Consider the following 14,972-nt stretch of genomic DNA (forward strand, 5'->3'; position numbering starts at 1 on the left):
CTGCTCCCTTTCCATCATGAACCTTAGATAGTGCTGGGGTCTGCAATCTGCACACCCCTCCCTGGCTAAAGGAAGCCCCATGGCCACAGAGAGGGAGAGAGGACTTCAGCTGCTCACCGGGGGCCCAGGTTCACCAGCAGCTCCATCCTCTCCAGGAGATCCAGGGGGTCCCATGAAAACATCAGTTCCTGGCTTTCCTGGAATCCCAGGCAAGCCAGGTGGGCCTGGGGGACCTGGGGGACCCTAAGAAACAGACACTGTTAGAACTAAAGAGGGAGGGTAAATATATACCGAGCATGTGTTCCATACATTCTCTCCATTTCTTATAACAACACTACAAGTATGAACTGGTGTTCCCACTTAGCAGATGGGAAAATTGAGGCTCAGTGAGACCATGTGATTCAAGGGCTCACACATGCAGCTCATTAGTAATAGAAAAGCTGAAATTTGAATCTAGGTCTTTCTGAGCCCATTATATCATGTTTTCTCCCAAATGGGTGTACACAATAAAAGATCCAATTAGTTGGAATTCTCAGAGGTGCTCTAGCTAATTTAGTTTTCTGATTAACTGTGAGGCAGGTCGAAAACTGCCTCTTTAGCTGTGTTGTTAAAACTCTTCCTGAAATGTACTAGTCTCTTTAGCCTCTTGCCGGGTTGGCTGATTCCACCGGCATGGAAGACCCATTTGGCTCCCACTCTGCCCAACCACTGAGGGCAGCCTTCCTGCCCTGGCTCTGATCAGTGGGCAGAGGGGCAGCCAAGTGGAGCCTCTAACTGGGTATTCAGCACAGGTGCTCAGGGGAAGGGGAGGAGAGGAGGTTGGGGGCCAGGGACAGAGGCACCAGCTGCAACTGGAGAAGGGAGGAGCCCTGCAGGGGACAATTTAGAGAGGGACCCGTGGAGACCCAGCCTTGGGCAGGAGGCCGGGGGACCAAGAGGTGCCAAAGAGGGAGAAAGAGCAGTCTGGGGAGGCAGAGAGGGGGTTGCCTAACAGTAGGGAGAATTTCAAGAAGGTTCTAGAAGCCAAAGTGCAAAATGCTACCCAAGGAAGAGGCCAGTAGGTCTCTCTAATGAATAAGGGGTGAAGGGGGGATCAAAAGCCACCTTGTAGAGGTGGGGGTCAGTGGGCACGCTTTCTCTGGAACAACTTGCTTGGGAAGCCTGCTAAGGAAAGGAGGAAAGTGGAGAAGGGGAGTCCTGGATACAAATTTAGGCTCATACTCACTTAAAACAAAAGGAAACTGATCAAAATGGAAAATTTCAAACACATAAAAGTAAGGGGAAAAGTATAATGAACCCCCATGAACTCACCTCCAATAATCCTCAACAGTGGCTAACCTGGCTTCATCTACAATCTCCCCACCCCCATGTCCCTCCTTCCTGGATTATTTTGAAGTCAGTCCCAGACACCACGTGGTGTCATGCTTCACACTCACTCTTAACAGCTCCTCACTGCCCGCCAGGTGCCCGGAGCCAGAGCTGATGTCTGAGCCCCAGCCCAGGCCGGAGCCCTCAGCCTCCACTTCCACCTGGAGAGAGAAGAAATTCCCACACTTGGATTCAGCTGCCAGTCTCCAAGGACAGCCATATCACTGAAAGTTTTCCCAGCTTCTGCAGCCCTACAACTTCTGCTCCCAACTTTCCTTCTGGCGATTTCTCTACTCCATTCTACAGCTACCGGCCATGCTCTCTGCCTCCCAGCTGTGCAGCCTGCATGAGACCAGTCCTGCCTTTCCTTCCTGCCTTCCAAATCCCTACTCATCCTTCAAGGTCCTGTTCCACGGTCACCTCCTTTGTGAAGCTCTTCCTACCCCATTTTCAGGCAGAATTCATCTCTCCCTCTTCTCTACTCCTACTGGCTTATCAAAGTCTCAATTGGGTGTTAGGACCACCCGGCTTGAAGCTTAGTTATGCGTGTGTCTGTCGGTCCCTCTAGACTAGGGCTGCTCCAGAGTGTGCCCAATCCTGAGACACACTGGGTGTCCAGAGTTCAGCACAGAGTCTAGAGTTCAAGATCTGGCACTGAGAAGTCACTCGGTGCATACTAGTTAAATGTCATCAAATTCTTCCAAAGAACCAAAGGGAGTTTTTAAAATACCCTTCTGGTACTTAATTCCTGAAACAGGAACCAGGCAAGACCTAATTCAACCACTGAACGTAAGTGTATTGAGCATCTGTTGAGAGGCTCTGAGAAGGAGCTGAGTCTCAGGGTTAGAGCTGGGTTTAGGAAGGTCACGGTGTCAGGTATATGTGGGTGGGAAAAGAGGTGGTGATAACAGAGGCGGGGAGACCAATTAGGAGCTGCTGCCACAGTCTGAGGGAGGAGGCAGCACTGCACAGCTCACTCGGAGGACTTGGGGATGCACTGGATGGGGTGCAGGAGGGAGAGGAACACTTGAGGACGCTTCCTGGTTTCTCCCTTAGTGACCAGGGAGATGGGGAGCCCAGGAGGAGGAGCAGCTCTGGGCACAGGTGGTACTATGGGTTGATTGAATTGTGTCCCCCAAAGTCCATACACTAAAAGCTTCATTCCCACTATAACTGTTGAGGGTGGTAAATCTTATTACGGTAATTGAAAGGTGGGGCTTTGAAGAGGTGATTAAGTTGATGGCTTCATGGTGGTCCTGGACATGGTTCTGAGGGCTTTAAAAAGAGAGTATGTGAGGGTCTCTGTCTGCTTCGCCATTTTCTGCCATGTGAGAGCCCTGCATTGCTGTAAAGCCACCACTAAAGAAGAACCTCACCAGATGTGTTCCCTGGACTTTGGATTTCCCAGTTTCCAAAACTGTAAGCAATTCATTTCATTTTCTTACAAATTACCCAGTTCCAGATATTTTGTTATAAGCAACAGAAACAAACTAATATAGGTGAAGAGTCCAGTTTGGGACATGTTGAGTTTGAGGAGCCTCTGGGCTACTCAAGGGGCAGGATATAAACTGGATATAAGTAACTCTGCTCCTGAGCACACTGTAGGGTTCTAGCAGAGGCAGAGAGCCCTGAGATCTGACAGAAAGCTACTTTGGGGCTGACAAAAAGAATCCTCAGCCTCTGGCTGTTTCTGCTTTATCCCTGGTCCCTGCACACTGTGTGTGTGTGTGACAAGCCTGGGGGGAATCTCACCGTGGGTCTGGCAGGCTCAGAAGGTCCAGCGGGGGCAGGAAACCCCTCCCCCACATCACCCTAAAAAGAACAGAATGGTTAGTGAAGCGCTGGGCACCCCCTCTTCCTACATCCCCTTTCCTTTCTGTAGAAATTGTGCTCATCCTTAACATGAGAATTACGCAGGAGTGAAGAAAGGCATTGTCCTTTACAGAGACAGCCCAAGGAGGCACCTTGTCCTCCTCAGGGCACAGGAGCCCTTTGTTTCCTCACAACACTGGTGGGGTGGATGGATGTGCTGGGAAGAGCTGAACAGCGTGGACTAGTTCTGCACACCCCCACTGGCCCCTCAGGCTTTCCCCATCCCTGGTCTGTGACCTGCCGGAGCACCGGTATCCAGGCCCAGCCCAGCCTGCCTCTGAAGCCTGTCTTGCCCACCGCTCCTGTAGTCTTTACGGTGTCTGCCTCCCCAGGACCCTGGGCCCTCGAGGGCAGGCACAGTGCCTAAATCACCTCCAGGACCCAGGATCCAGCACAGGGCTGGTGCTCAGGAAATGCTTTTAGAATGACAGAAGCCCCCACTTGGAAAGGAGAGAAACAAATGAGAAAGAGTGGCATCCGGGAGGTTTTGGCTGTCAACAAGGGTCCAGAGAAATGGTTGCCCTGGCAAATAAGGTGACAGGATGGCTGAGCCACTAAAAGGAGAGTGGAGATGTCAACGGTGAAATCCCAAAATACATATGCTGTGATTGTCCCCCTCTCAGAGCCCCTGCTGCTCCCCAGAGCCCTGCTGACACCCGAAGTCCACTGAGGTGGCCAGGGGCAGACAGCAGTGAGGATCCCCACCTCCCCAGCCCCAGCTGTCCCTTCCAATGTCCTGGTAGACAGACTCCAGAGGCCCTAGGGCAGGATCTTCTGGGACCATGCACCGGGGTTGCTGTAGATACATCCCCTTGGGAATAGTTTAACATCAGCAGGTGCTTCGGTAACAGGAATTCGTTATCTTTCGTGGTGACTACAACCAGACAAGGCATTCCCATATGCATCACCTCATTTCATCCCACCCCACAGGGCGACCATCTCCACCCCCATCTTACAGATGAAGAAACTGGAGCAAAGAAGTGGTTGGGAACTTCCCTGAGATACTACAGCTACTAACAGGCAAATGTAGGTCTGTGTCCTTGGAAGCTCTTGACTGCCCAACACTTTCCCAGGAAGAAAATCTGGAGCGGAGTCCAGAGCTTAGACACAGAGCATCAGAATCAGAAGAACCCTTTGACTACAGATGGGGAACCCAAGGCCCACGGAAGTCAAGGAAGGACCTGGTCACCAGCTGGTAAGAAGAGACTCAGCCGGAACTGCCCCTGTGCTGTTTTCATGATTCTCAGACTCTCAGTTGGATCTACTTTGGGCCCAGTCCTCTTGCTGCTTCTACTATCACCTTGATCAGAATTCACAAAATCAACCCCAAATAACATGCCCAGGACACTTGATCAGGAGCTAATGTGTTCTCCAGAATGGGCACAGTATGAACCTTTTCTCCTTTGGGCCCAGCCTGTCCTTTCATTCCCACATGCACTCCTTGAGCCTAAAACAGGAAGATTTAGTTAAAACTGGGTTTTTGGGACATGGAGCTGCTGAGCTCTAATGACATTCCCCGGTCCTGGTTAGTGAGCTGGGATTGAGCTGGGGCTTGCCCGGGACTGGAGTCAGCAAGCCCCGTGAGAGGGGGCTGTCTAGTCACTGCAGCGTCCTGCACCCAGCAGATAACAGGCTCTCACTGCCTAGTTGCTAAATGACTAGCAGGAAGACCATGGCATTCGGAGTCACCCAGACCTGACAATCATTCTTATCTTTTACCAGTGTTCCACAACACAGTGAGCTGGGGCTTGCCCGGGACTGGAGTCAGCAAGCCCCGTGAGAGGGGGCGGTCTAGTCACTGCAGCGTCCTGCACCCAGCAGATAACAGGCTCTCACTGCCTAGTTGCTAAATGACTAGCAGGAAGACCACGGCATTCGGAGTCACCCAGACCTGACAATCATTCTTATCTTTTACCAGTGTTCCACAACACAGATTTTAAATATATTACTTCATTTCAAGGGCAATGTTCTCCATATGTTCTCTAAAAGATTATAATATATAGTCAGTGCTTAGAAATGAAATGACTTCATTTCAACCACTATGGGCTTTGCTAACCAACTTCTAGCTCATATCTAAAATGATGGTTGTGGACAGTGCAAAAAAAAGGCCAAAAGTCCAGATATCAAGACCCTCACCGCTACTTGACCCCTGGGAGCTGTGTGACCTTAAGCAAATCCTTAACTTTCTCTGGGACTCATCTGCAAAATAATTCTATATAGTGAATTTATTGAGCAGGTGCTATGTGCTAGGTAACATTTTCCACGTATTAATTCATTTAATCTTCATAACAAGTCAAGAGACAGGTACTATGATCATGATCCCCATTTTATGCATGAGTGTACTGAGACAGCCAGAGGTGAAGAAATGGTCCCAGACATGTGCAGAGCCAGGCTTGGATGCCGCTTCTAACCCAGCAAGCTACACTGCCTTGGGTGACTCAGATTCAAAATGATCCTAACGATATTCCACAGTGGGTGCCCTCTTGACCATCCTTATCGTGCTTCCAAACTATCTGCTCAGGAACTGGAGCATCTGTTTCGGTTCACAGCAGGTTCCCCACACAGGCACTTGGCAGTGACCTGTCTTCATCAATTATGTGCCAGGAGGAGATACTGTGTGCTCTGCTCTTCTTTCTCCCTTTCTCTTTCTCTCTCTCTCCCTCTCTCCATCCCTCTCTCTTTCTCTTCTTCCCTTAGAGCTTTTTTGGAAGACACCAAAATATATTAAGAACCTAACAACCTCCCATGGGTCCACCACTCTGAGACAACAACTGCTAACATGTACAGAGGGTATTTCCTTCTAGTGTTTTGACATGTGCATATTTTTGAATAGTTAAGACCACACAATATACTGCTCAAGTTTATAACCAGCTTCTTTCACTTAACATTATATGGTAGCATTTCCACCCATCACTAAATATATTACTTCTAGTAAACATAATTTTAATAGCTGTGTAATGTCCCATTATTTGAATAAACTTCAGTTAACCCCCTATTGTTGGCTAATTAAATCATGCCAAATTTTTCTCTATTACAGACAATACTTTTGTAAACAAAGCCTTTTTTAAATATCAGACTATCTCCATTGATCGATTCCTGGAAGTTTCTGTGTCGACAATATGCATTTTCATAGTTGTTAATAGATGTATATGGATAAGTTTCCCAGAAGTAGGAATCCCTTAGCTCTCCCACGAGCACAGCTGGTCTCACCAGGCCAACTTCTCAAAGCAGAAGACAAAGGATCTAAGAACAACTCACCCAGTTTCTTCAACAAATCAGTGGCAGAAAGAAAAAAGAAAGTGGGAGACAACGAGAGATTAAAAGAAACTCAAGAGACATATCAACCAAATGCAATGTATAGACCCTGTTTGAATTCAGATTCAAATAAACTCACTGTAAAAAGTTATTTTTTAACCCGCCCCCCAAAACAGGGTATTCGATAATATAAAGCAACCATTGTTAATATGTCAGATGGATAATGACATTGTAGCTATGACCAAAAAATAATTTAGAAAGTTCCAGATCATTCTATGAGTGATACACATTGAATTATTCACCAGTTAAATGATATGCTATTTGGGATTTGCTTTTAAATAATCCAGCTTTCCCCTCCCTCCAAAAAAGATGGTGGTAGGAGGCGGAAGAGATAAAGCCAGATGGGCAAATATCGATAATTGTTCAAACTGAGTGATGAGTGTGTGTGTGCGTGTGTGTGAGATGGGGGAGGGTTAATTATACTAATCTAAGCCCTTTTGTAAATTTTTTGCATTTTCAATAATAAAAAGTTAAAAAGAGAGAGAAAAGGGAGAACTGGATCTCTCTGTACCTGCTGTGGCACCACTCAGGGGAGATCTGGTCTTAGATTTTTGCACATCCCTTGTGGTTGAGAGCAGAAGGGGACAGGGACTTGTTTAGGAAGTATGTGGGCTGGGGGCCCATTAGCACCCCTAGGGGTGCTGAGCCCCAGCCCCAGTGTCTCACTTACTTGGTCTGGCATTGGACTCAGGCAACTGTGTTGTCTTAAGCTTCCCAGTGTCTCTAATGTGCAACCAGAGTTCCTGTTCACCTTCCTCCTCTTATAGGTGATGACAGAGTTGTGGTGTCCCTGGAGGTGGAACCTTGGCCTCCTGGCTCTGTCTTGGGTCTTTCCACCGCACCACACTCTCACGGACGAGAGCAGCAGCCGTGATGCTCAAGAGCCCAAGCTCTGCAGCCAGCACATCCGGCTCAGCTCGCACCTCTGTCTCCAAGTCCCACTTCCCTCCCCTAGAATGGACAGTATTCACCTGGCACCAGAGTAGTGCTGTGTACAGACTCAGATAAACTCAGAACGCACAGTGCTTTATCAGTGTCAGTTCAGCCAGTTTATTTCCTTCCCCTAGACTGAATTCCTTGGGGACAGGAGCGAGGACATATTCACCTCTATCTCCAAGTGTCTGGACTGAGGGCCCAGAGTTACTGCATTCAGTCAACGAGCAAATCAATGAATGCGTGGAGGACAGCTGTACACAAAGAGGCAGTAAGCAGCATGGTGACCAGTGGGACACTAGAAGAGGCCCGTGAGCAGGGGGCATTCAGGACTCCAGTTGGGATCCCCGACCTCCCGATCTACGGCCCCTCCCCTCACAGGCCTGTCCTGGAGCAGTGTGGACCATGGACCACATGACCATAGCTTGAGTTGTGGCTTTCAAAGTGTACACGACCGGGTGTTGCTTGGGGAACTGATGAGCCCAAGCTGGTCACCAGTGGGATGTTTTCCCTTAAAAATAAATTCATGTTTGAAGAGCAGTTTTATCCCCTACTTGTTCCTGGCTCTGTCTTGGGTCTTTCCACCGCACCACACTCTCACAGACGAGAGCAGCAGCCATGATGCTCAAGAGCCCAAGCTCTGCAGCCAGCACGTCCGGCTCAGCTCGCACCTCTGTCTCCAAGTCCCACTTCCCTCCCCTAGAATGGACAGTATTCACCTGGCACCAGAGTAGTGCTGTGTACAGACTCAGATAAACTCAGAACGCACAGTGCTTTATCAGTGTCAGTTCAGCCAGTTTATTTCCTTCCCCTAGACTGAATTCCTTGGGGACAGGAGCGAGGACATATTCACCTCTATCTCCAAGTGTCTGGACTGAGGGCCCAGAGTTGCTGCATTCAGTCAACGAGCAAATCAATGAATGCGTGGAGGACAGCTGTACACAAAGAGGCAGTAAGCAGCATGGTGACCAGTGGGACACTAGAAGAGGCCCGTGAGCAGGGGGCATTCAGGACTCCAGTTGGGATCCCCGACCTCCCGATCTACGGCCCCTCCCCTCACAGGCCTGTCCTGGAGCAGTGTGGACCATGGACCACATGACCATAGCTTGAGTTGTGGCTTTCAAAGTGTACACGACCGGGTGTTGCTTGGGGAACTGATGAGCCCAAGCTGGTCACCAGTGGGATGTTTTCCCTTAAAAATAAATTCATGTTTGAAGAGCAGTTTTATCCCCTACTTGACACAAGCTAAGGGCCAGCTCTAAGTACCCATTTATAAAATACAAAGTTACAGCAGCCCTCCAGCAATGACACCCCATGTGTGTATACAGAGCTTTCCAGACACTCTCTGATCTGACCTCACACTGCCTCTTTCACAGAGGGGGAAACTAAGGCCCAGAGAAATGAAAGGTTGTGCTTAAGGTCACGCAGTTGTAGCCCAGAATCATAGAAACTCATGTGGGAAGGGACTTGAAGGTCACCGCCGCACCACCTTCTAGGCTTCCACCCCCTCTACAGTCCCCGCCACGTCTCATAGTTAGCTTTTGCGTCTTTGGACAGTGCTGCTTGTTAGAAAGATCTCGCTTCAGTTAGAAAGGGCAGCTCGGGACACAAGGCTGGGTCCCCTTGGTTTGTACCTCTTGCTTTCTCCTCTACAAACTGCAGTTTCCTTGCGTGTTCCCCAGGTTGAAGGCCCTCCAATGCCCACATTTGCCAACCAAAATGAAAACCCACCTCCGAGAGAGCCAGGGGCTGGTCCCTCCCACAACTCCAGCCTTTCTTTCTCTCCCTCACCCACCGTCAGATCTGCCAGGCTGAATCTCTACACCTCCACTTACCAGAGTGACCCCTGTCTCAGGGGCCACCGTGGGTATGGGGAGCGGCGGCCCGTCAGGCGGAGTGTCATGGGACTCTTCTCCTCTAGTTGAGGTAAAGGGCCCCTCTGCTGTGGCTGCTGGCAAGTCTTCATCGCCAGGTACCTGAAAACAAAACCAGTGTGCGCAATCAGTCCATGATGCCACGGACACACGGCTGCGGGGAGCTGTTGTAACTGTCATTCACACAGTGCCAGCCCAAGTTCAAAACACTTTCTTACTTACAACCGTCATCACCCCAGCACACCCACAGAAGCACAGTCCCGCACACCTGCTTCTGAAATATGCATCTCCTCTAAGGGCTTAGCCCATCCCCAGGCATGGGGTGCTCACTGCCCCCCACCTCCAACTTTGGACCATTCGTCTCTGAGAAGCTTCTTCTTGGACAAAGCTGGGAGGCAGCAGGGTCCAGGCAAAACCCCAACGCCTGACCCCTCTGCATGCTCTTCCCTAGCCAGACTCATGCTCAGAATGAGGCTCAAGGAGCATGGCCTCTGCGAAGGCCGACCCCGCCCCTGCCCCATCACGCTGACCCCCTCACCCCTGTGAGCTGGAGGGACACTGGATGACACTTACAGAAGTGACCAATTGCCCAGGGGCTGCTGTGGCTGTGAGGGGAGCCATGCCATCCGTGGGGACCCCGCTGGCCTCCTCTTCCTCGAAAGTGCTGAGTGGCATTTCTGTTGCGGCTGCAGCTATTGTAAAGCTTTCTTCACCGTTTGGACCCTGAAAGAAAATTGGCATGACGGGTTGTGCCATTTGGCTCTGCCCCTGGTTGGGTGGGTGTGTGGGTGCAGGGAGGAACCACCGGGCTGTCAGATAACTGGCATCCCCATAACTGCCTTGCCATTGCCCTTCCAGGATGACGCCCTACCCTGCAGACTCCTGGAGCTCCTGGGTCAGGATGCACCTTTCAGGGCATCTCCAACCACCCCAGAGTTCCCCTAGCACAGGTCTGTCAACTGCTTCTCCAGCCTTAGCTTGCATACCTCCAGTCACAGGGAGCCACCTCCACGGGCAGCCCTCTATGTTCAGACAGCTCTGATGGTGGAGGTCTAGTTTCTATTAAGCTAGGACTTGGAGCTGAGACCTCACCCCTGGTTTTCACACCCTGTGATAAGTGCTTCTTGAAAGAAGAAAGGGAGAGGGCGATGGGGAGGGGAGGGAAGGGAGTGAGGAGAAAGAAAGGGAAGGGGCGAGGAGGGAGAGGAGGAGGAGGAGGGAAGAGTAAGCAGGAGGAGAGGAATTTGTTCATTGAAATATCCGTATAACTACCACGCGGCCTGGAGGGCTCTGTCAGCTGGTCGGCGTGTGTCGTCCCACTGTCAAGTTTCCCTGCATGGACATTATGCCAGAGCTGGAAGGCTGCCTGACCAGTGTGAGACAGACCCAAGGAGCAAGTTCGTGCAGCGACCTCAAAGGCCAGGGCTGCTGATCTGTGGTGGCCTGGTGACCTCAGCATTCATTCGCTCAGCAAATGTTCACTCAGGGCCTACCACGGTCAGGACTGAAGCATCTCAACAAGCAAGACGCATGGAATCCCCGTCCTCTCAGAGCTTACGTTCCGGGAGCGAGCCAGACACAACCGTTCAAGTGCATTACTAATGGCAATTATGATGAGGCCTTCCTGGACAAGAAAGGGGTGTCACGAATGTGTCTGATGGGAGACCCACGGTGTGGGACGCACCTTCTTGAGGAAGTGGTGTTTGAGCTAAACTCTAAGCAAGATTAAAAGAAGAGGAGGGACAACAGGTTCCGAGCAGAGAGGAGAGGGTGTGGGAGAGGGCAGGAGGAAGAGCCTGGAGTGCCAAGAGCGGGGAGAGTGGCCCAAGACGTGGTCGTCAAGGCTGGCCAGGGGACCCTGCCAGGCCTTTCAGGCCGAGGAGCAGCTGAGTGTGCAGGAAGAGCGACAGGACACCCCCAAAGAGGGGCATGAGAGCGGACAGAAGAGGCCAGGCAGGCCCTTAGCAATCGCCAGGGCTCACGACGTGTTTAGGTAGAAAAATCAACAAGGCTTGATGCTCCACGGGATGTGGGATGCAAGGAGGAGGGAAGAGAATTCTGGATTGGGCGACTGCAGGACAAAGATCCCATTTGCCTGAAGTGGGAACACAAGAGGAGCAGAAGTGAGGGGTTTTGGTTTGAGTCTGTTGAGCTAGAAGAACTTGAGGGCATCCGTCATAGGGATGACACTTGCCGAGTGCCCTGTAATGCTTGTGTCCTGCCTCCAGGAGGCGGGCATGGTGTCTCCACACTGCAGGACAAGAGAGCTGAGAAGACCTGGCTGTGCCCTCTGCTGCCCTCTGCCCCTGCTGTGACCTCCATCGCAGCCCTCACCCCTCTGCTCTGGCACTGGACCCCCTGCTGCTGGAGACAGCAGGGCCCTGCCTGCAGGCCCGGGACTCACCCCACCTCTCTGAGCCCCCCCTGAGCAGGGGCTTTACACTCACCCAGGCCCTGGCAGACTCCACCTTGGGGGAGCATGTGGTCAGAGAGGTGCCCCTCCCCACTCACGCTCCTCTGACTTTGCCGGGCAGAATGAGACCCACACTCTGACAAGGCCAGAGGCTGCTCCCAGCTGTGACCTCGACCCCTCAGTGCTTTACGCTCCTTACCGGAGTGGCCACTTCCCCCGGGCTCTGGGTGGACATGGAGAAGGCTGGCGCCCCAGTGGGCACACTGCTGGCCTCTGCTTCCCCGGCAGTGCTGACCGGCAACTCGGCCTCCCCTGCTGCTGTCGCTGCTAAACCTTCCTCATCATCTGGACCCTGAAGGACATCACGAGAGGCCACGTCAGTGGATCCACAGTCCTGACTCACTGGCTGTGGCTGGAGGGAGCAGACGGCAGGCACCTCCTGCAGCTGCGTCGTTTCTCTCCCTCACCTTCAAAGCGCTTGCACAGCCATGTGGCGTCACTACAGAAAGCTGGACTCCACACACCACCCAAGGTGCGAGTCCCCACCCAGCACCCACCTACACAGGTTCACCCAGCTCCTCCCTGCTAACCTCGAGTGCCATGTGCTCACCAGCAGCCCTTTCCAACTCTGTCCCCTACTCCTGAGAGTGGCGCTTCTCCTGGTGCTTAAGCTGTTGTATTGGGACAAAAACCCAGGTCCTCAGGCTCCACAGCTTTCTTGTTGAAGGAGCTGTCTACACTCGTTGACCACTTCCTGCCACACGGTGCCCCTAGCCCAGTGCCATCTGGCTTTCACCCTTCCCACATCCCTATTCTCCCCAAAGTCACTCACTGTCACATTTACAAGTCCAGTGGCCACTTCTCAGTCCTTAACTCACTGGGACTTTTGGCAGGATAGAGCACTGTTGACATCACCGTAGGGTAAGCTAACTCCACTGCTCACCTGGACTCCAGACACAGCCTCCAAACCAATCCCCTGTGTCCATGTTTGCTTCCCCCATCCACTCTCCACTCCGCAGTCAGGGTGATCTTTCTGGAATTCTAATCTGACTAATGCACTTCCCATTTCTGCTGGATCCTCTCAGGCTCCTCATGTGGCTCCCAAAGCCCTCTGTGGTCCTGTAGGCCTCTCCAGCCACCTCCCCCGTCCCCGGCTCACGTCTGAGCCCCCGCAGGAGCAGGCACATCGCACTTCTTTAGGTTTCCACTGGTGACCCCAGGTCTTTGCTCCTGCTGGCCCCCTTCCTGGAACACCCGTCTCACCCCCATCTGCTAGGCTTCTTCTACTCATGCTCCTGGCCTCACCTATGACAGCCTTTCCCCAAGAAGGCTTCCTTGACCCCAAATCTGGATTCTGGACCCTCTTCTGTGCTCCCAGAGCATCCTGTGCTTCACTGATTTTCACTCTTATCCCTGGGAACCAGGTATATCTTATTTACCCTCAATCCCTGCAACCAGGCCTAGGGGCCACCACAGTGCAGCACAGTGCTCTGTAAACATCGGCGGTCACTACACGCCCTGGCCCCACAAGGCCATCACTCTGCACCTTGCAGACAGATGAGGAAGGCCAGTGACTGCTCCCACGTGAGACGCCCCTGTCCCCCAGAAGCAGGTGAAGTGGAGCTTGCACTCGGAGCTACTTACTGGAGTGACATCCTCCCCGGAGCTCTGAGTGGACATGGACAGCGTTGGCTCCCCAGTGGGCACACTGCCAGCCTCTGCTTCCCTGGCAGCACTGGTGGGCCCCTCGGCTGCCCCTGCTGCTGTTGCTGCTAAACCCTGAAAACAAAGACAGCACAAGAGACCATGTCACTGGCTCCTTGCCCGGATCAACATGCCTGTGGCTGGAGAGAACAGATTGCCTGGGCTGCTCCAACAACCTGCACTTCTGTGGCTTCTTTACCTCAGACACTGTCATATCTAAGATTTCACTCTAGCTCCATGACAAGAGAGATCGCCCAAGCACCTAGGTGTTGTGTGTGATTCAGAGCCTCTGTTTCACCTCCAGTGACAGGGAGACCACTGTTCCTGGGTCTGTCTGCTCCAGCTCTCGATGCTTCTGTAGAGACACATCTGCCTCCAGTCGACCTCCCCATGTGCCTGTCCAGGAGCCATAAGCTTGGTGGCTCTGCCCGTGATGGTGCTTCAGAGACATGCAGGCAGCACCTCCGTCCTCCACAGCCTTCCCCAGACCAGACACTCCTGCTTCCTCTCTTTCCCTTTGACTCAGTTTCCTTTGGGAAATACACAGGCAGATTCTCTGAAGGTTACACAGTAATGGGGGAAATGGAAACAGAGAGAAGCTTTGGCTGCTGGTGTCATCAAACTGACTGTTTTATCTTTGTTTTCAAAAGTTTTTGTTTTTTGGGCCGGCCCCACGGCGCACTCAGGAGAGTGCGGTGCTTGGGAGCGCAGCAGCGCTCCCACCGCGGGTTCGGATCCTATATAGGGATGGCCAGTGTGCTCACTGGCTGAGCACGGTGCGGGTGAAACCAAGCCAAGGGTTGCGATCCCCTTACCGGTAACAAAAAAAGACAAAAAAAAAAAAAAAAGTTTTTGTTTTTTGATTTTGTTTTCCTGCAAAAAAAGTAGTTCTGTTGAATACTAAGAGCACTAGCTAGATTTCGTTGCTGCAGGACTTCTCAGAGCCTATGAAATGAGTGGAGTATTTCCCAAACTTATTTGACCACAGAGCCCTTTTTTTATATAATGCATGAAATCCCTGCAGAATAACTGTTCCAATATCAGTTAGAGGAGAGATGATGTCACAGGATGTTAAAATGAGAGCCTTTCTGACTCAACATCAGGTAAGCCCCAACGTGCAAGTACAACTCCACAGGCAACAGGTAACCTCCACAGGCTAAAAGGAGTGGCCAGGCCACTTGTGGAGCATGCTACCAGACAATGAAATGACATCATCCCCTCCCTCGGGCTCTCTAAGAAAAGGGTTCATCGTGGGGCTGAGTGACGGGAGAGTAAGAATTCCTGTAGAGGGAATCTTCAGTGTGCTGTGGCTTTTCTCCCTCTCTCCCCACCATAAACGATTGGGTGAGCTGGATATGTATCCTTGGAATTTGGGAGACATCGGGACTGGTGTCTGATTCTCTCCAGGGAAGACAAAAGGTGAAAGTAGGGAGTCATCTAGATACAGAGTCTGGAGAAGGAGGTAGAGGGGGAGGAAAGGTGAAAAGCGGGGG

The 14,972-nt window shown here is 51.7% G+C and overlaps 1 protein-coding gene across 1 annotated transcript in view; it reads right to left on the bottom strand.

Moving 5' to 3' along the window:
* COL15A1 (collagen, type XV, alpha 1) overlaps nt 1-14,972 on the bottom strand; it is a 120,057-nt gene that overhangs the window by 52,029 nt on the left and 53,056 nt on the right. The window contains exons 8-15 of the mRNA XM_008568787.1: nt 13,420-13,554; nt 11,975-12,127; nt 9,936-10,085; nt 9,324-9,464; nt 4,634-4,687; nt 3,121-3,180; nt 1,437-1,529; nt 118-243 (exon numbers count right to left, since the gene is read on the bottom strand). Of these exons, the coding sequence (XP_008567009.1) occupies nt 118-243; nt 1,437-1,529; nt 3,121-3,180; nt 4,634-4,687; nt 9,324-9,464; nt 9,936-10,085; nt 11,975-12,127; nt 13,420-13,554 (912 nt within the window). The remainder of the gene's footprint in view (nt 1-117; nt 244-1,436; nt 1,530-3,120; nt 3,181-4,633; nt 4,688-9,323; nt 9,465-9,935; nt 10,086-11,974; nt 12,128-13,419; nt 13,555-14,972) is intronic.

This window comes from Galeopterus variegatus, unplaced genomic scaffold (genome assembly GCF_000696425.1).
Source record: "Galeopterus variegatus unplaced genomic scaffold, G_variegatus-3.0.2 Scaffold442, whole genome shotgun sequence".
NCBI classification, from domain to species: domain Eukaryota; kingdom Metazoa; phylum Chordata; class Mammalia; order Dermoptera; family Cynocephalidae; genus Galeopterus; species Galeopterus variegatus.